Genomic DNA, 21,585 nt, shown 5'->3' with positions numbered 1-21,585 from the left:
CAGAGGGTAGCTTCCTTCCCCTGGATTCCTCTTTACTCCTAGAGATTATCATACACCAAAGTTCTTTGGGGCCTCTCTTGGCTAAGTACAACACTTGCACAACTGTTCAACGTTACAATTTTGGCTTCTTTCAGAAATAGTTATTTGGGCCTCTGTTAGGACAGTTTCTGAAGTCCAACTAAGGGCTTAGTAAAACCATTCAACTGAGAAAGTACAAGTCACCACTCTTAGTATAAGGCTGTACCACCAGAGTTCAGGGTAGCGTAAACAGAGCAGCCAGGCTTATCTTAGGAGGGAGAGAGGCGGTAGAATCAGTACAAAGAAAATGTATCATACATATGGTCCAAAGAAACATTGACACTATGTATTGTATAAATAAAGGGTTTCGTTTATATACCAGCAGACCAAGAGATTCTTGGGTAAGTAAGTACTATCATAAAGCATATAAACACAATCTAAAAACAACACTTTGCTTTAAATACACAGATCAAAGCACATACCTTATTTAGAACACCTAACAGTAGTTCTAGGTAAATCAGACCTTTGTATACACATTCAGTATAGGGCACACCTATTCTTGAGGAGTAAAACCATGAGTTACTTTCATATTATTTTACAGTAATACAAGGGTAGTAGACCCTACCAATTGTACCGTGACTCTCAGCAAGAAGTCACGTAGTAAGTCAACTGAGCAATATACTTTCCAGAATAGTGGGACATTTTTTCCAGGAGCAGTAAAAACCTAGAACTACATTTGTGATAATACACAGTTTTGCTAGGTGAGTAAAACCTAAGGTTGTAATATAGTATAGTGCTTTTTAAATGAGCCATCAACAACTTAAAGGCAGGTGTAAACCTCAGACTCTTTTTGTGTCTGTCTAAAATGGACCAGGGAAAGCAAAACTCAGTGTTCCTCTTTATGAAAGGCACAAGGTTATTCTAGGTAAGTAAAACCTAAGGCAGATTTATTTTGGACATGCTAACATCAAGTCAGGGAAAGCAAGACCCAGTTGGGGAAACTCATTTATCCTAACAGGAACAGTGAAGTGGAACCAACAGCATTACTTTTGGGAAGAGGCACAACCAGTTATATAATCTTACAGCTACTTTCTGTTACAATGGCGGAACAGTTTCTAACAAAAGAAAGAAGTTACATATACTTTTCAGAAAGGCAAAATATTTCTAAGGTAAGTAATAACTTTTGTAACTGTTCACTCTCGGAGTTAAAGTTACCAACCAACTTATTTTATAAGAAACTAACCTTTTAACACTTATTATTTTCAAGGCTGAACCCTTTACATATCCAGTCCTTCCCTTATTCTATAGCATGAGTTCAGTCAGAGGCAGTAGAGGGACACTAGTGGTGCGAAGTGTTTCACTTTAAAGTTAGTTGAAGGTCCAGGGACTTCAGAGAAGACACCTTAGGAGGATTCTTCAGTGGGCCTGCGAGAACTGGATGAGTGGCCTCCCAATCAAAGAAAACACCCCAAAGCTATACAGAAATCACAAAGGCTTAAGGTAGGTAAAATACCTCAGCCAACACAGTACCTCAGCACAGAAGAAGAGTTGCAGCGGGAAGACTTCAGGATCTGCAGCCAAAAATCCGGTCGATGGATTCCTTCATCAGGAAGATGGAAGACAGGATTTTGCAAGGACTTTTGGAGCAGAGATCACAGGAGAAGGATCCAGCCAAGAGTTTCCTTGCAGCTGGATACGGCTCTGTGGATTAGACACCATTTCAGGAGCACATAAGATGACAGAATATCGCTGGTTGGATTCTCGACGTTTGCAAAGTCGAACACTTTGATGAGGGGACCTTTTGGACTGAAACCATGCCTCTGGAGATCCAGCAGGATGCCCACGAAGTTTCAGCGAGATTCGGAATTCGGGAAAAACTGTGTACAGCACAATGGCTCAAAGTTCCAGGGTATTGGGTTAATGAAGCCCCGCATGGTCACAGCACAATGTGGGATGGTTCAAAATGCAGGCCCTCTTGAGTCTAGTGGGTTACACTAGGCTATGGATCGGGGTTGTCCATACAGGGATACACAGGTCAATTGGAAGTAAGGGCTACCCGCAGGCTCCAGTTACACAGCACGCTCTTCGCTCGCTGGAAATCATCTAAGCTGCGGTTTCGTCATCTTCCTCTTGTTTTGGTTCCAGTGGTCGACTAACTTCAACTTCCAGGATCAGACTCAAGAAGGAACCCAGCCAATCAAACAGCCTTGCAACATTCAAACTTGGTGGGGTTGGCAATCCTTTCAGAACAGCCAGCCTTCCAGTTTTAACTGGAATCCCACAAGTCGGTTGGAAAACAAAGGGCTGCAGAGTTTTGGACACCTGCCTTCACAGACACTCTGGAGCCTGGGCGGGGAGTCCACAGGATTCCCGCCAAAGATAAAAATCAAACAAAGCAGTTTCCCTGCCTGGATGTCAGGAGGAACAAGAAAGGACAAATGCTAAAATGGCGAAAAAAAGAAGAAAAGGGCCATTTTGGTAAAATGATCACCCATGGGTGCCTTTACCGGTGCTGTGCAAAAAGCATGCAGTAAAGGTGCACCAAATTAGTAAAAAGGTTCACTTCCACCAGCCAATAAAGGTAAGTTTCTCCTTGTAACAAATGTTATATTTAAAATGAGAAAGGGGATGGAACAAGTTACTTACCTGTAACTGTTGTTCTCCAGCATGGGTCTGGCATGGATTCACATGCTCATGAATATTCCCCGTCAGGCTGGGAATCCTCGGTAAAGAAAAAATCAGTATCAGTTTCGTTTCTGATCTGTCTTTCGTAGTAGTAACCAATCACTGATCTCTGCGTCATACTGACCACAGCCAATGACTGCCATCTCCCTAAGCCCCGCCTCTGGCAGCCATCTTCAGATTTGGTAGCACGTGAAGTGGCAGTATGACCAAGTGAAGAGCCGCAGAGGGGTAGGCGGGAGGGTTCGCATGTGAATCCATGCCAGATCCATGCTGGAGAACAACAGTTACAGGTAAGTAACTTGTTCCTTCTCCAGCATGGGGTCTGGCATGGATTCACATGCTCATGAATATAAGAATACATAGCAGTACACACATGCACAACCACGGGAGGTGGCAAATGGCTCAACATTAAGCAATACAAAACTCAACATTAAGCATCTCTTACCTCCTCACCAGGCTCACCTTAAGCGAACAGGTTGCGCAGCACTGCTTGGCCGACCCTGGACTCCTCCCTGGAATCCCGATCGACGCAGTAGAATCTCGTGAAGGTGTGCGTCGACCTCCACGTAACAGCCCTGCAGATGTCCAGCAGGGGCACACCAGATAGGAACGCCGTAGTAGCAGCGATCGCTCTGGTCGAATGGGCTCTCGGACGGCCTGGCAGCAGTCGGTTAGCCAACCGGTGGCAGTGCATGATGCAGCCGGAGAGCCATCTGGAAATGGAAGACTTCGAGAGAGCCTTCCCTTGATTCACAGGTCCAAAGTTCACGAATAGCTGTGATGTCCTCCGGAAACTCTTCGTGCGGTCCACGTAGAACTTCAGCGCTCTAGCCACATCCAGCGAGTGCAAAGTCCTCTCGGCCGGCGACGAAGGAGACGGGAAGAAAACAGGTAACACCAGGGGCTCGTTAAGATGGAAGTCCGACGGCAACTTGGGCATAAAGGAGGGGTGCGTCCTAAGCACCACCCTCGAGGCATGGAAAGTCAAGTACGGTGCTTTGCAGGATAGGGCCTGGATCTCTCCCACTCGCCGTGCGGAGGTAATGGCCACCAGGAATACAGTCTTCCACGACACAAACTTCATGGGTGCGGAGTGCATCGGCTCGAATGGGGGCCCCATGAGCCTGGTCAGCACCACGTTAAGTTCCCACGCCGGGGCCGGGGCCTTCACCGGCGGGAACGACCGGAACAGTCCTTTCATAAACTCTTTTACCAGTCGATGGGACCACAGGGACATGCGTCCTGTGGTTCTGGTATATCTGGAGATCGCCGCCAGATGAATCTTAATGGAAGCATGGGCAGCCTTTGCCAGTGATAGCAGGTACGGCAGCACTTGAGGGGCCGTAATCCGTAGGGGGTTGATCTTCTGTACTCGGCACCAGATAGAGAACCTCTTCCACTTGTGACCGTAGCATTTGAGAGTCGAGGACGCCCTGGCCTTTGCAAGAACCTCTCTGCAGTCGGCCGGTATATCGTACCCTCCAAACTCTAGAGCCAAGCCTGCAGGTTCAGCGACGCCGGGTCGTGGTGGAAGATGGCGCCTCCTTCTCTGGAGAGAAGATCCGCGTCCGCCGACAGCTTGATGGGAGGGGACGTTGACAAGTCCAGAAGGTCCGGGAACCAGATCTGCCTCGGCAACGCCGGTGCGACGAGGATCATCCTGCACCGGGACCTCTTGAGCTGGTTGATGAGTCAAAGCAGCAACGGCAACGGAGGGAACGCATACAGGTATAGGCCGTCCCAGGGGAACGAGAACGCCTCGCCCATGCTTCTCGGCTGGGGAAACCTGCTGGTGAACCTCTGGCACTTCGAGTTCGTCGCTGTTGCGAACAGGTCGATTTGGGGTTTGCCCCATCGTTGGAAGAGTTGATCCACCCGATCCTGGCGCAGTTCCCACTCGTGACACGCGCACAGCTCCCTGCTGAGCGAGTCGGCGATGGTGTTTCTTTCTCCTGCCAGGTGGAAGGGAGCCAGGAACATCCCCTGGGCGACCGCCCAGTGCCACAGATCCTGTGCCTCCTTGGATAGGGCTGGGGATCTGGTGCCTCCCTGCTTCCGTATGTAAAACAGTCGTGGTGTTGTCCATGAAGATCTGCACCACCTTGCCCTTGAGCGACGGGAGGAACGATTTGAGAGCCCAGAACACGGCTCGGAGTTCCAGGATGTAGATGTGCAGGAGCTTCTCCTCCGGGAGCCAGAGGCCTCTTGCGTGGAAATCTCCGGTGTGGGCGCCCCAACCTTCCAGGGAGGCGTCCGTTGTCACCGTCTCCTGGTACGCTGGCGTCTGAAAGTCCTTGCCCGCCGTGAGGTGCGCTCGAATGCCCCACCACTGAATCACCCGCCGGAACACCTCGTTGAGGGGGACCCCGTCTTTGAAGGTGCCCGTCGCCTGCATCCAACGGGCGTCGAGAAATTCTTGAAGAGGGCGCATCAGTAGTCTGCAGAGGCGCACCAGGTAGATGCAAGAGGACATCATCCCCAGGAGGGTCTTGATGGACCTCACCCTGGCCACGTCCGTGGCTAGCAGGCGCTGCACTTTGCTCCGAATGGTCTTCGTCCGTTCTTCCGACGGTGCCGCCAGGCGCCTCACTGTATCGAGCTTCGCTCCCAGAAACAGGGCCACCTGCGACGGCACCAGGTGGGACTTTGGGTAATTTATGGCGAATCCCAGGTCTGTGAGTAGCTGGACGGTCCTCGCAGTGTGTTCGACGGCGAGTTCCCTCGTCCTTGAGCGGATGAGCCAGTCATCCAGGTAGGGGTAGACGTGAATCCCCTGTAGGCGCAGCCGCGCCGCCACAGGTGCTAGGCACTTGGTAAAGACCCTGGGGGCCGACTTCAATCCGAACGCAGTGCTCTGAATTGGTAGTGGCGTAACTGGACGACGAACCTGAGGAACTTTCGGTGACTTTTGAGGATGGGAACGTGGAAGTATGCATCCTCCTGGTCCAACGACGATAGACAGTCGCCTTCCTCCAGCTGTCCCAGCACGTGCTGGAGGGTGACCATCCTGAACTTTTGTGACCTGATGTATTTGTTCAAACGACGAAGGTCCAGGATGGGGCGCCAGCCGCCCGTCTTTTTCCTGACGAGGAAGTACCTAGAGTACACCCCGGAGCCTCTTCGGGACGAGCTCGATGGCGCCTTTCCTTAGCATCGCCCGTACTTCCAACAGCAGTTGCGGGACGTGATTTTCCTTCCTGGCCACAGGTGGAACGTGAGGGCACTTCTTCAGGAATTCGATAGAGTGTCCTCTTGCCAGGGTATCCAGCACCCAACGGTCGGTGGTGATGGACTTCCACACGCCAACGAAATTAGTCAGCCGGCCTCCCACCGGGGTGCTTCGGTGGGGGCCCGAGGCCACGGCCGGTTCAGTCCTGCTTGGAGGTGGTGGCCTTGCCACCCTGGCCACCTTGCCGACGGCGGCGTGGCGCTCCCTGCTTGCCGCGACCCCTGTAGGCCTCCTGAGACGAGGAGCGTGCCGCCTGGCGGTAGGACGACGAGCCACCGCTGGATCCCTTGGAGGCCCCCTGTCTGCCTCCGGAGCTCCGAAAGGGCCGTCGTTGCTGAAGGGCTCCTAGGGCACGGGCCGTCTCCGTGTCCGTTTTTATGGCTTGGAGGGATTCGTCCACCGCCTTCCCGAACAAGTTGCTGCCGTCGAACGGCATGTCCAACACCCTGGTCTGGACGTCCTGACGGAAGTCGGTCGCCCGGAGCCAACCCCGTCGTCATAGGCAAACTCTGTTGCCCAGCTGGCGGAACCAGTTATCGGCAATATCGGTTGCCACCGTTATGGCGTGGTCCGACGCCACCTCGCCTTCTTGAAGTATTTCCAGGGCCTCGGACCTCTTGTCGTCCGGTAGGAAGTCCAATATGGGGGCCAGCTTAAACCAGAGCTCCCTGTCGTAATGGGCCACGATCGCCAGGGCGTTGGCCGCTTTGATCGTCGTCGCCGCCGACGAAATTACCCGTCACCCCATGGCATCCAACTTCTTTCCCTCGCCGTCCGGAGGGGAATTCGACGTTGAGGCTCCTGACCCCGCCGCTTTCTTCTTCGCCGCCGCCGAGACAACCGAGTCTGGCGTCGGCTGGCCCCTTAGGCACAGGGGAGCGGTCTCGGGGACCCGGTACTTCTTCTCGTACCGGTCCCGTTTGGCCGGTGCCGTGGAGGGGTTCTTGAGTACCGACAGGCCCTCCTCCCAGATGTCATTGATTAGAGGCACCGCGATGACAGTCTTCCTCTTGGCCTCCCGGCGCTGATAGAGGAAGCCTTCCTTTTTCTGCTCCTCCGGGCAGAGCTGGAACAATTCGGACGCCCTGGCGATCATGGCGTGGAATGAGCCAATCTCGTCGGGCGGAAAGGCCCGTGCGACGGGAGGGGAGACCCGTTCCGTCGTCGCCCTCAGAACCCGTCGTCGAGCCCACCGCACCGTCATCTCCCGACTCGTTGGAGGATGAGGAGGGAACTGGAGGCCTTACGGGGGCGAGTGGAGGAGAGGGTTGGGTCCTCCGTCGTTTGTTCTGAGGACTTCCCGACGGGCCAGGTTGCGGGTCCTCCGGCCTGGGCCGTGGTAATCACGTCCTTATCTCAGAGCATAAGGACTGGATCGCAGACAAAATGGCCGCCGAGCTATCCTGAGGCCTAGGTTCCGGCTGCGCCGGAAGGGAAGGCTGCTCTTCCTTGCCATCGTCGTCTTCCTCGGTTATCTCCCAAGGATCTTCCTTATGGGATCGAACCTTCTCGAATTGGACTTCGAGATTCCTCACGGCCTCCGTCAGTTCCTCCTCCGAGGCTGACTCTGAGCTCGAGGAGGCTACCGTGCCCCCCCCTCGCTTCTTCCATCATGGTGGCCATGACGATGGGCTGAAAAGAGGATTCCCTCCTTGGCGGCAGGGAAACTCTAGTCCCGGAGGCAGTCTCCGCTGGCGGGGTCTCTGCCGGCTTGGCCAGAGTCGCCGTGATCGCCTCGATAGAGGCCTTTGCCTGCTGGGTAGGGGCCTTCACCACCTTAGGTGCGTCCTGGGCCTTCTCCTTAGGGGGAGGGGCGACACCTCGCTCCCCCTCTCCCGAGATCGCACGGGCTTCTCCCGAAGCTTACCCGGGGTCTCGGACTTCCTCTTCCCCGAACCGGAGCGCTGGCTCGTGGTTGACCGTGCTGGGGAAGGCGCGCCCTGCCTGGCGACCGAAGAGCCCGACCTTTCGGCGCTCCCGGAGCCAGCGGACTCGCAGTGCTTGGCCTGGTGTTGGGCCCCCGTTGCCGGGGTGCCCGCACAGGACTTAGAAGCCCGCTCGGACCCTTTCTTCTTCTTCTCACCCGTTGAGCCCTTCTCCAACCAGCTGGCAAGACGGGATCGACGGTCCCTCATGGTCCACTCCGACAAGTTCTTGCAGAACTGGCAGTCCTTCTCTACATGAGTCTTGTCTCCATGAAGACAGTAGAGGCATCGCGAATGTTCGTCCTCCTTAAACACATTTTGCAGCCCGCATCCAGGGCAGCTGCGAAACAGCTTGGGTCCGGGTGACGAACTCGCGTCCTGGGCCATCTCGAAGTAGGCCGCAAATCTTCTGGAATCCTCCAAAAGGTTGATTCGACGAAATCTTCACCCTTGAGGGGCGTAGGAAAATCCCGAAACGGGTACCCGTTAACGGGAGTAGAACCGGTGGAGCTAGAGGCTCGATTAACCGAAAAAAAATGTGAAAATTCACCTGAAAAAGCGCGGAAACGCAGCAAAAGCTCGAGAGCTAAGCACGAGGACTCCCAACACTTGAACGTGCGGTAAAAATCTGAGGATGGCTGCCAGAGGCGGGGCTTAGGGAGATGGCAGTCATTGGCTGTGGTCAGTATGACGCAGAGATCAGTGATTGGTTACTACTACGAAAGACAGATCAGAAACGAAACTGATACTGATACTGATTTTTTCTTTACCGAGGATTCCCAGCCTGACGACGGGGAATATTCATGAGCATGTGAATCCATGCCAGACCCCATTCTGGAGAAACTCTCTATCTCCTCCAGCACTCCACATAAGGTGAGGGGTGCTGGTCTCACTTAAAATGTAAAAGGGATCCAAAGATCCTTTCTATCCTTGGGAACAGTAGTTCTCACGAGATTAGTCCAAAAGTTAAAAGGGAGAGTCCCTAGGGCAACCCAGCAACAATAGGCATTTATTGCCAAAAAGTTGTCAAAGAGGATAACTTTTAAAAGACACCAAGGAAAGTCTTAAAAATGAGTGTGTTAAAATATTCCCACTCACTGAAGTATCAGGAAAAATAATCTACCAATCCAGCAAAAAGCTCTGGGGTTGACATAGGTCAAGAAGATGTAGCTTTGAAATGAACATTTTACCTAACAGCCTCTCTTGGCCAAATGCAAGACCTACACACAACACTGTTTTCACATTTTGTTCAAGAACAGTTCTTTGGGCTTTTCATGACCAAGTGCAACACTTGCACATAAAACTTGCTCGTCACAATCATTTTTGATTGCTGGGACACACATGAACCAGCCTGGTGTACTCTCCTGCCATTACTTATGTTCATTTGGGTGTTTCACACGCTCCCAAAGTTTTCTGTATATAGTATTCGAAAATGTATCTGCCTGATGTATTATCTGCCTTCTTTCTTCGCACTGGCACTGCGTATATTTAGACATTTACAAAGGGTTTATTTGCGACTCAAATTCCCTTTAAGTATGTCCATTTCTTTTCTCTCTCGTGTAAGTAGCCTACACATTTATGCACTTAATTGCTCGCCGAAACGCCCCGGTTGCTCTCAGGAGGACTCACCGGCTTCTAGAACTAGAACGCTCACTAGGGTTGTAGTCTCTTGTTCCACATTGCTCTATCCCTCCTCTTCATCTCAGTACTTCGTGAATTCTCTTAACAGAAATCCATTGTGCATGACTGACTTACGGAACATGGATGAGCATTACCAAACGATTTTGATGGCAAGTCATCTCTGATAGAATCACCTTCTTCAATTCTACTTGTCAGTCTAACAGGTTGTTTCACAGATTTCACTTAAGTGAGTTCCCTGTTCATGGGAAAAGGGGTGGAAATATGACAATAAGCCATGAGGGTTTCAGACATGGGAAGGTTATTCTCGAGGGAAAAGGGGGGCTACCATGTCTCGCCTGATAGAGTCATGACATCTCCCCAGAGCCTGTCTCCTCCCATGTGATCCTCCCTCATATTGCCGCCCCTACGGTCTGGATCAGGTAACGGTTGCCGTCCCCTGGCCACATGAAGAGGTTTCCCAACAGGAGTTCAGTGATGACTCCACCGGATTCATCACAGAATCCTTCCGAAACTTTGGTGGACTCCTTCGAGACCTCCAGAAGCAAGATTCCCCTCCTCAAAGTCTCCTCACCAGAGAGCAGGACCAAGCAAGCAAGAAGAATCGAACAAGCTGTAACCTTCTTCCTTGGTGTCTGTGAAAAGGCACCAAAACCACAGATCTACGTTGGAGCATGAAGATCCATTTGCTGGGAGTCCCCTTTTTCGACTGCTGCTGCCCAGAGTCCCTCCCTTAGTCAACATGACCAAGGAACAGGAGACCGGGTCTAGGGCTGCTGCATCGTGAAGACGTCCAGGCTCCATCTTCTTCATCACTCCTAAGGTACTGTGGGACTCGTGGTAATACTTACCTCTAGTCAGTCTGTTGCTGGAGTGCAGATTCTGATGTATGGGTGTTCACCAATACACGTTCGCTCAGGCTTAACTTGCTACTTGTAAATAAAGAATCCTCTGGAACATTGTCTTTTCTACAGCTGTACCTTACCTGCTTTCCCTCCAAACTGACTTTGAAGAACTGACTTTGAAGATGGACTGCTGAAGCATTTAGGCCTCTAAAAAGTATAACAAGTCTTAATAAGTGCTTACCTGCTAATGTTGGTGCCGTTCATTTTATTCCTTTCACAGAACATTCAGAGTTATTCCAACTGTAGTTTTACTAATCTATGAAATTTATTTATCTTCCATATACTTTACATTGTGGTTTACGAGCCTGGATTATTACTTACCTATCTGAAGATTTATCTTTGCCTGGTGTATTCTTTAAACAAAATGACTATTTTGATATAACTAAGGGTGTGAGTGTTTCTTTGGGCCTATGTATAGTTCTCTGTACTGACTTACAGCTCACATCTCTCTCCTAAAATAGGCCTGGCTGCTCTGCCATATTACTAATACCTTAAGTGGTACAGGCCTATACTAGAGGTTGGGGTTCTATATACCAATGGGAACATTTATAAGTTCCTACCACAGGTGGACTTTAGAAAAACTCCCCCAACAATCTACACCCAGAAACCCTGAAAAAGTTTGCTCATCACTTTTCTCCGTGACAAAGGTAAAAGGCTTTGCTTTACTTTCTCGAAGCGCCTGCAGGTGTTTCACCAAGGTAGTAAAGGCAAATGCAGTGCAGGTACGAAATAGACATTTGATGTCTGAAATCCATGCAGGGTTTGAACCTGACCCCCAACCACCTCGTCAGATACAGCATTTTAGAGCGGTGTTCCTAAAGCAAGCAGCGTGTGCAGAAAAAAGGAACTGAGGTCACGGTGCACAGGGTATATAGCCGAACCCCATGGCAGCAGAAAAGTTTCAGAAGAGCAGCTGCTCTGGGAGATGGATATAAAAGATGAGAATCTGTGAAAGGAAGGAGTCCATTAGAAATACCGACTTACACACAGGCTGATCTAAGCCAGCTATGTAGGGACATAAAAGGATGATACCCCGAAAGGTTTTGGCAGCCAGCAAATCAGCCGGCCCTAAAAACCACTAAACACACAGATCCGCATACAAAGTTTGTGTCGGCCTGTGTAGGGCAGAATGCCATCAACAAAAATGTGCAGTAGTACCTGTTTTTCTGATTCATTTAATAAATTCATTGATTATTGCACATGGTATTATCGAAAGTGTATTTATCATAAACAATACAACTTCAGAAGGATAGATAAAATGTGTTAAAAGGGAGAAGTGCTGTGCCTATACAAAGGCAAAACCAAATAATTCATGAACATCAAGCATTTACAATACATAGACTTGCCAAAATTGATCAAATCGGGCCAAAGGAATATCAGTCAGAAATACTACATCTGAATAGCATCTACATGCATGATTCAACCTGTGATCAATTGTTTTATGGGTCTTCTTGAGGACACAGTCTCCCCCCTCCTGAATTGTAAACCACAACTATTTTGATGTGGAAGCCATTTATGAATATTGCAACAACTATTGATGCATTGCTTAGCGATTTTTTTAATTTTAATTGCAATCAATACGATACTTAATCCAGGCTCATTCAACATTTCTTGCCTCATCATTAATATGTTGTAATTAGTAAATGTTCAAGCAAGGTCCTTGAGTAAAACCTCTAGACTTCAGATTGTTGTTTTAGGTCCAAAATTGATTACTTAGTCCTGGCCAATCCAATATTTATTCCATGCATAACAAGCTAAAGTGGTGATTTACCAATCAATTATTTGTGTGCCCGTAAACCTTAGGTCAGACAGGCGTGCTCCACGGTCTAAACATTTGTTTTTTAGACACACTAGTCCAAATCAGTCAAAACCACTACAGACGGTGCAAAGTGAGCCTATGTTTGACAACCGGTGTAAGGGAGTGTTACACAAGTTACTGTCTGTGACAGAGCTTGAAAAAGCCCACCTTTGGTGATAGGGTTGTAACCCAAAGGTTTAGCCCGAACAACCCAAAGGTTTGGTAGCAATGGCTGAGCAGCCAGGCTTAGTCTACGAGGTAGAAGGGCTGTCGTGAGGCACACAGTACTTAGAGCATACAATCAGTTCAAAGAAAAACTGACACACTAGCAGTTCTATAAAGAAAGTCATGTATTGTGTATATATACGAATGCTTTAAGAAATAAGTCAAGCAAGTACTAGTCACACAGTAATATAGTAGAAGAAAAGGTAGCACACTTTAAATCAAATGTAAAGCAACACACAAGTGAGAGAAAACTACTGATACTATTAAGCAAACAGATCAACTCTTGCAACTTTAGTTAACCCCTGCCCAACCGATCTGCAAAGTCCAACCCTGAGTTCAAGTCAAGAGGGCAATGGGAGTCCAGTGACCAAGGGCTGAGGAGGAAAGAATTAGGTAAGCAGCAGACAGAGCAGTGTCTACGAAGGTTTCCAACACGTTTACAGTTAAGTAATAGTTCTTTTTGCAGTTTAGAGCCCAATGGGTTGTTTACCCCTATGGGACTCAGGGTGCCCTGGAGGGGAGTGCAAGTAACAGCTTAACTGCAGCCCATCAAGAACACCTGAGCAACGCAGCAAGACCAAGTTAAGTACCTAGGGTCAAGACAGTAACTTATCAATAAAGAACTTGGTGCAGCAGGTTGGTTCCCCAATGTGAGGTGACAGTTGTCCCCAGTTTGAACTTTTTGGTCTGGAGGGCTGAAGAAGGAACTTCGGCAGGAGCAGATGGGTGCACTCTAGCAGTGGGGCCCGCAGCATGGGATCCTCATGAAGCTGGTGCATTGGAACCCTTCACTGGCTTCGGATCAGCAACAGTTGTCATCCGGTAGACATTTGTTCATTTTTCAGACCACAAATCAGCTGACGGGATGCCTAGCAGCGGAAAAGTGTCACTGCAAGTCCAGAAGGATGCCCACAAGGTTTCAGCTGGATTTGCGCTTCACACGATGTTGCACTGCATAACGGCACAGGTCCTAGGATATTGGGAGTTTGGAACTGGGAGAGTGATCTTTAGACTGGTTAGGCCCACGAGTCCAGGGACGGAAGTAGTCTTCAAGAGATCTTCCCTGTTGCTTGGAATTCAGGGATCAGGTCTTCAGCAGTCAACAGCTCTGGCGGTCGCTTGGAAGTTGCTGGAACGTCCTTCTACAAATTCCTCTTCAGAGCTTCAGTCAGGTGGTCGACTGAGGTTCAGCTCCAGGACCTTCGCCCTTTTATGTAAGAAAACTGGCAGAGCGCACCAATCACCATTCAAGCCTCTCATGCAAATTGGGGGGCTTTTCAAGGTTAGCCCGCCAAAGACAAAAGACCAATCAAGACCTCCCCCACCCAGGAAGGTAGAAGAAGGCTCAAGAACAAGTTATCAACAAGGCTTAAAAAAAAGCACAGGCGCTACTTTAGGTAAATGATGACCCCTGTGTTTCGACTGCAGCTGCAAAAACAGCCAGCGGAAGAAGTCCACAAGATGTCATGCAAAAAAGTACACTGCCACCAGCCTGTCAGATGAACTTGAAACTGCTCCTGAAACCGTGAGAAAAGGGAGACAATGTTTCCCCTCAGCACTCCACATAAGATGGGGTGTGCTGATCTCACGATATAAAACACAAGGGGGATAAAATGGTGTCCCTCCGCCCGCCCTGGTAACAGTAGTTAACCCAGGTAAAATAAAAAAGGGACGCTAAAGGAGCTCCCAGCAACATTGCACAGAAAGTGCTATGTGCTGCAATATTAAAAAGGTAGATGCTAGGAAACATGGAGGAAAGCATAACTCCATGAACAAGTATCAAAAGGAGATACAAAAGGTGTTCCAAGTGCAGAGTAAAAGAATGAGTGAGTGTGGAAAAAGGTTCACACTCAGGAGAATCAGATAAGCCAAGAAACCAGCAAAAAGTGCTGAGGGACTCCGGTGGAGAGAATTTCACTGAAAAAGGAAATCTGCTTTAACGGCCATTTTAGGCCTGGCTTGTGGTTCTCCCAAACAAAAGGAATGGCCCAGAAGAAAATGGCATATAGAAGATGTTAAGAAAAATACATTAGTACCCCAAACAGTACCATGCAGGTACACTGGACCACTAATGAAGTAAAATCAGCTGCACAACTGATTAAGCAAAAACTAAATTACAGCTGCCGCCAGCTGTGGTGAGTCGACAACTCCATCCTTTTATGTAGGGGCCGCGAGCCACCAAGCACGGGGCGGGTCCAGTCGCTACCTGATGTACTTTCCATAGGGTGGATGAGGAGGGATCCTTCCTGCTTGCTGCCCCCCTTACCCGAGAGACGCAGAAATACATAGTTGGAGGCCATCCCATGGAGTTATGGTTTGAAGGACTAAATTGCAGGAAGCCTTGATAAGGGCTCGTACAGCCCGGTACGGGAGCAGCAGACATGTACCTATGAGAAAAGGAATCAGCGCACTGATCGTGAGCCAGAGAAAAATGTCAATCTTTCCCAAGTGATAATGCATTAGGTAAGACTTGTGCACCCCCCCCCACACTCCAGTGCTCATAGTGTGACCCGATCTCCACCAGTGTAGAGTGACAGCAGAATGAAACTGAGCCACACACAGGGCATAAGGGAATTCCAAAATAGGGCTGCATGCCACAAACACCTTTGAAACCTTGTGTGCCCTCATTAGTAAGGGTAGCAAGTAGGCTAAACAAAGAGAAAGTGTTCAAACCTTTTGTTGGCCATGAATTGTGACATTACTAGGACGGTGGTAAACCCCCGAAACAGCATTTCCGGCACCTGACTTCCCAGTGCCACTGGGACATTACAAGTCCCTGCACTCCAGAAGCCAGGCACCGGAAACGCAAGTCCCAATTCCCATGTAGTCCAAGAGGACTACATGGGAATAGGGACATGGAAGCACCAGCAACGTTGCTGACTGTGTCAGTGGTTCCATGACGACTGCCTGCCGGGGCTGCTGCCCCCGCCAGGGTCAGCCATGTCCGGCACAGGAGCCCCTGCAGGCAGACTGGAAGTGTGGCGGTCTGGAAACAAGGGTGCCGGTAAGCTGACCGGCACACTTGTAATGAGGCCCAATGACTTGAAAGACTATGTTGAGAAATTTATTATTTGATCCCGAACTTACAAAGGTGGTGGAAACCCCACTTTGTGTTGACCCAACCTTTACACTGCTTGCCTAGGCTAGTTCCTATTTGTAGTTTATCTCCTGCAGTCTACAGCCATTTATCCAACCCCTACTTATATTAAAGATATAAGAAGTCAGTATCACTGCTCAACCATACCACACACCCCACAAAAATACATATATATGTGAACCTTTGTATGTTCTGGTTGGCTCCAGCTACACACAACAGTTGGTGGGCTGAAATATTGGCCCAAGGTCAGCATACCAGTCTAGGGTGTACTCGCGATAGCGAAATTTGGCCAACCTCACCCATTTGCTCTGCACAGGGTGGTGTCTTGCCCTGTGCCATCAGTATAGGCGATTTCTGGAGAGTGCCGATTTTGCAATTTTTCAAAAATCGGAAAACAACACCAAGGCACTACATAGGCTCGAGGCACACTAGCTCCTATTTCAATCTCAAATTCCAATATAGATTTAGGGCATTAGATTAGACCATTTTAGCTGCGCAGAATGATGGTAATAAAAATAGGTTTTAAGGATGTTAAGTGACAATTGATTTACTTTAAATATAAGCTTCCGGTAACTAAGTAGCCTCTCACCTGTCTCTGTGGAGAAGAATCCTAGTTGGAGGTGAACTGAGGTTAGTGACGTGTACCAAATCTTTCGTCTTGAACTTCCAGCATTTAAGTTGTCCATCACTCCCCGTTGTCACAGTCAACTGATTGAGACCATCCACAGCAATGCCTCTGACTGCACCCTCGTGAGCTCCAGCCCCCAAACAAAAGTAGCCACAAAAGAGGAAAAAATGGAGGGGGGAAAAAAAAAAACGTTTTATAGATAATATGTTAAGTGCAATTACATTTTTTAAAAGGCAAAATAAGCAGACAAGTATTTTCTGGTGGCTTTAGAAGGAGTATTTTAGCACTGTGTTCAGAGTGTGAGACCTAAAAGAAGGCAACTTTCCTTCAAGTACAAAATCCTCTTAGTGGCAACCTTAACACAACAGCCAAGGGTAATATCCCCAGACGGGTGAAGTGTGATTGAATGGTACAGTAAACCCTTTACAACATTCAATAATGTTTATTAGTCAAAATATAGCTTTATCGTACTGTACAGTGCAAGGCCAATTTTTGATCACTGGTCCAGTCTGGATTTTTTTTCAGTTTAATGGGACTCTGAAATGTGCAAACTTATGGCAGTGCCCAGCACAGTTTGGGTTGAGTCTAAAGAGGGACAACATATGCTGTGCATGTCTGTGTTTTAAGTGTTGTATAGCATTTCCTCCCAAAACTTAGGTGGGAGGCCTGCTACAAACACACACTAGAGTAATGAATTTAGTATGAAAGTGCAGTAGCTGACTTTGGCCACAAAATGGCAGTACAGCTATCGAAGGTCCTATCCTGTAAAGAAATGCCATACAGAGGATTCGAAATTGAGGGAAGCTCTGACCTATTTAAGCTCTTCAAAAAAGGTACAGTGACTGCGTTTAATCGAAAATTAAAGTTGATATGGCATCTGGGGGCCTGGCAACAAAAATATTTTTACTCAGGGGTCGGGGGGCGGGGTGTGGTGTTGCATCAATATGTTTACTCACAGGAGGCCTCGGCATAGAACAGTCTGAATAGCACTGATCTAGACGGTGGCAGCAAATTATACCTTTTAGCCCAGGCATGGAATTAAAAAAAATATTAGGCATATTACATTCCTTTTAGAACCGATGTGTGTGGAAAGATATAAGACACCAATGTTATGTGCAGAGCATAGCACTGTGCAGCTTCTGGAAAACCTTCAAAGAATGTGAACAAAGGGTTTAGGTAATCCCTGCCGAGCTTGTTAAGGCAACCATGTGGCCAGTGAATGAACAATTGGGTCGCAATCTGCGGAAAGACGTCAGCAGGTGTAAAGCAATCAGGACTTTCCCGAGAGCTTAACTTGGGCGATGTTTGGGACATTAATGCCCCCTTCCCCCACTCCTGACAGTACTTCCTCAAAACCCATGACCGACTGTGGTGTGCACAGACAAAATATGGAGAAAGGCTTCACTTTTCTGGTCATGACCTACGGACGTCATTGAAAACATGGAGTATTCTTGTGGTAAGTGAGATTCCAGCAGGCAGAGAGTAGCCTCGCAGCCTTAAACAGCTAGCATGCTGCCCCACTTTCCTGAAGGGGGAACCCAGTCCCACCCCCTGGATTAAGAACTGGGCATCTTTGCTGATGATTAGCAAGGTGTGCTATTCCTGGCCTTACAATAGAGCCTTGGTGCTGTTAAATCTTTGGGTACTGTGGCTAGCATGACCACCAACATGTTTTTGGAGGCGAGTAAATCCTTTCTAACTTCACTTACCTGCACAACCTATTTTGGGGGCACTGACCAGCCCTTGAGGTTAGCAGTACAGGGACGGGGGTTTATGGGCCCCTTTCATGTTTTACTGAAGCACACACCACCTTACAGAGGAGTGCTGGAGACATACTTTGTATACCTTTTTCTCTTTTGTAAGTCCACATTTTACATGTCTTTTTGATGTGCCTGGAACATACTTGAAGCAGTGAACCACATTTTACTATTTTTTCTGATGCACTAGTGTGCACCATCTTTTTTACAGCATAATGCGGATTTGAGTACGATATGCTTAAAATGCCTTTAACATGCGGTTTATGCCCCTTTCCATCAGGCATCTTGCTTTTTGGACATCTTCCTACATCCCCAGGTCAGAGACTAACATATAAGGGCTTACACGTTCACAGGGTCTGTCTGAACTCTCAGGCAAAGTGTTTAGTGTATCTGAAATGGCAGAAATGGGGGTTGGGGCTGTCTGGTCCAAATCAAAATCTCAGCCAGGGCGCGTTTGTTGCAGAGCAGACATGGGGCAATAGGTTATTCATGACTGGACAGCACTTAGCTTTTTAAATGGTGCAGATCATTTCCATTGGGGCACTGGACCAACGATGCCCAGTCCGGATTTTGGGCACGAAGAGGAGTGCCGACACGTTCTGGATGTCACCCACTGAATCCAAGAATCCAAAGGGGAGCTTGCACTGAAGACCCGGAACACGGCTGCCAGAAATAGCAGCATTGCCAAAGCCATCTTCCGTTGAAGCCCTGCTGTCCTTCCTGCAACCAGAAAGAACCTTGAGTACAGTTTCTTCTAATCACTCCTGTGACCTGCACCGGAGGCCTGCCATTGGTGGATGTCAGAAATGTCCTGGAACCATCCTGCTGGCTGCCCATCTGCTGACAAGGCCTCTCTGCTGCTACAGTCGCCATCCTGAGCTGGAGCCGTGGACTCGGTATATAATCTACTTGTGGTCTAAGATCATCACTTCATGGTGCTTTTCTGCATGAAGGAGGCATTTCCTGTGTTCTTTAGTGCTGTCGCAAACTGAGTCTGTTGACCTCAGATTGGGATTTGCTCGGCGTCGCATTTCATCTGTCTTGTCAAGGGGGTCTCCCTCATTTTTGGTTTCGTCGTGGCTGCTGCCCAAAGACTACGGTAAAGATAAGGCAAAAAAAGGGGGCCTTCTTTTTTGTTTTAGGGCGGGGCTTGACTCAGAAAGGCAAATTACATAAAGGAAAACGTGGAAGAGTCAACCCCTACCCCTGTTCAAACGTGCACGGCATGTAGGCCTAAATAGCAGTAAACTAGGTTTAACAAATGCTAGCCATTAGTGGTCACAGAAAGGGCTGGAGAATTTGTGGAAAAAAACTTCAATTTATTCATAGGTTTAGACACGCATCTAAAATCTGTAGATCCATAAACACAATTTAAGTATTGAGTATTGAATTGAGTGTTGACAATAGCATACTACTATTTTGAAAGTAGTATATGAAATTGCACAAAATATCTATGCTACTAACCCTCACTTGAATGTGGAGTGTAAACATTTGAATTTCTTTGTTGCCCGCTAGGGCATACTTGTGTTTTTTAAGGTTCAATTTTGTGTTTATGGACCTACAGATTTTAGATGTGTCTAAACCTATGAATAAATTGAAGTTCTTTCCACAAATTCTCCAGCCCTTTCTGTGACCACTAACAGCTAGCATTTGTTAAACCTAGCTTACTGCTCTTTAGGCCTACCTGCCTTGCACGTTTGGACAGGGGTAGCTGTTGACTCTTCCACGTTTTCCTTTATGCTGCCCAAAGACACTTGGCCTATCCAGCTGTAAGTCTGCCAAAACAGTCCAAGAACTGCAAACCAGAATCGCCTCATAGCTCGACCCACACCAGAAAAACTTCAGCCACTGCACCCGGGACCCCTGGACCACTAACATTGGGACCAATGACAGAGGTTGTTGTGCCCAACGCTTAAGAGTAGCTCAGGGCTGGTCAATTGGAAAATCTGACTAAGCGGTGGGAGTATACTTGCCACTCGTCGTTGTCCTCCTCCCGCCACAAGGATTGCATGGCTCCAAACTCTGCTCCTTAAACACTTGTCACAGATGGCCTCAAAACACACCAACTCTCGCAGACAGTTCTAGTTTTTATTTTTCTCATAATCAAGAGTCTCTCTAACGGCGGTCCGGCGGTCCTTCTCCCTTTCGTCTTGAGCTGGATGTTCTCTCCCTAACCCAGGAGTCCTTGACCCCCAGGATGGCCACGAGAGATTGGTAACCCCTGTCTACAATCTTCCTGTCTCCAAGTGATGGCTTAAAGGCCAACACTATCTCGACACCCTCAGAACAATCTAGAGGCTCCATTCTCTAAGATTCCCAAAGATGGCATGAAAGGGTATCGTGCCTTTCAGACACAAGCCCCAGTTGTGCTGATCCTCCCATGCAGTACAGTTACTCTCCCTATATCCCTGAGGAACATTGCTGGTGTGGATCTGTTAACTGTCTTCTGGTTACCTACAGCCCCATTCTAGCCCAACTCACAAGTTACACCTGCTTTTTCTCAGCCAACCATCCACCCTTCCCTTTCCACTCACCCACCTACCCCTTCTATCTCTTTGCCTGTACACTTTACTCACTTGCACATTTCTTCATACATCTTAAACTTCGCTCCAGTCCTCTTTCTACTCACTCTTCTCCTTCCCTTCTCTCAGCCTTCAGATTCAACTTCATGTAACTTCTGCATCACTCTCCGATCTCCCCATCTTCCTCCTTCCCCCATGCACGCCTCAAATAAGAAGTTCCTGTGCGCCCAGCATCTCCATCATCATCTATCTCCCCCAGCTCCTGCACAACACCTGCTACTGTACCCCACCTCCTATTGATTTTTCATTTAGCCTCTGGAATGCACAATCTCTTTGCAGCAAGTCTTCCTAAATTACTGAACACTGACTCTTATCAACCTAACCTTTCAATTCTTACTATCACAGAAACCTAGAGATCCCCTCATGACTGCTACACTAGCAGCTCTCAACACAGACTGCAACCTTCTACTATTACAGACCTGTTGGGAAGGGCAGTGATGGGTTCTCATCAATAAGGCCCTCAACACTACCCTTTTAGTCCCTCTGAAATCAGCTCTTCCTCTTTTGAATATGTCACCATTCAACTCCTAACAACTACTCCTCGCAATGTTCTGGCTGTCTATCGACCCCCTGGTCTTGAGCTCCCCCCTTCCCTGATCAAACACTTCTCCTTAAGTCACTGCCTACCAACATCCCCATGGTTATGCTGGGGCCTTTAACGTTACCCCCAGCCCTTTGCAGGCAACTGCCTTGAACTTAACTCCCTCCTATCGAACCACTCCCGATATTCCCTCTGCAACCAGTGTAACCACTCTGGTGGGAACTCTCAACTTAGGTCTTCCTCTCCAAATTAATTTGCCTCCTCTGACCTTTCCATTACTCCATTGCTCACTTTAACATCTCGGTCCCTCCATCGTCTACTCTTCATCTTCCCTCTTCAATGACTAATAAGAAATTCAGGTAGGACTCTCTTGCCCCTTAGACAGGAGAGAGGTCCCCACATCAAGCTATTTACCATATTCATGCCTCTTTCATTGACGGTGCTTTCTCTGGCTTTCACTATGCACTTGTCTCCATTTGACAAACACTATCCTGCTTGCATATTTACACCTTTTCATCCCAGTCCTCAGCCTTGCATCACCTCTGAAACGCAGACCC

The 21,585-nt window shown here is 48.4% G+C and overlaps 1 protein-coding gene across 1 annotated transcript in view; it reads right to left on the bottom strand.

The window, feature by feature from the left end:
- The window catches only part of WDR36 (WD repeat domain 36), an 804,166-nt gene that overhangs the window by 286,973 nt on the left and 495,608 nt on the right, over window positions 1-21,585 (bottom strand). Inside the window, exon 14 of the mRNA XM_069625487.1 lies at window positions 16,110-16,275. Coding sequence (XP_069481588.1) covers window positions 16,110-16,275 — 166 coding nt within the window. The remainder of the gene's footprint in view (window positions 1-16,109; window positions 16,276-21,585) is intronic.

This window comes from Ambystoma mexicanum, chromosome 6p (genome assembly GCF_040938575.1).
Source record: "Ambystoma mexicanum isolate Mex_15411 chromosome 6p, UKY_AmexF1_1, whole genome shotgun sequence".
Lineage (NCBI taxonomy): Eukaryota > Metazoa > Chordata > Amphibia > Caudata > Ambystomatidae > Ambystoma > Ambystoma mexicanum.
The sequence above is the reverse complement of the archived record's forward strand: the minus strand, read 5'-3'. Positions and strand labels throughout refer to the sequence as shown.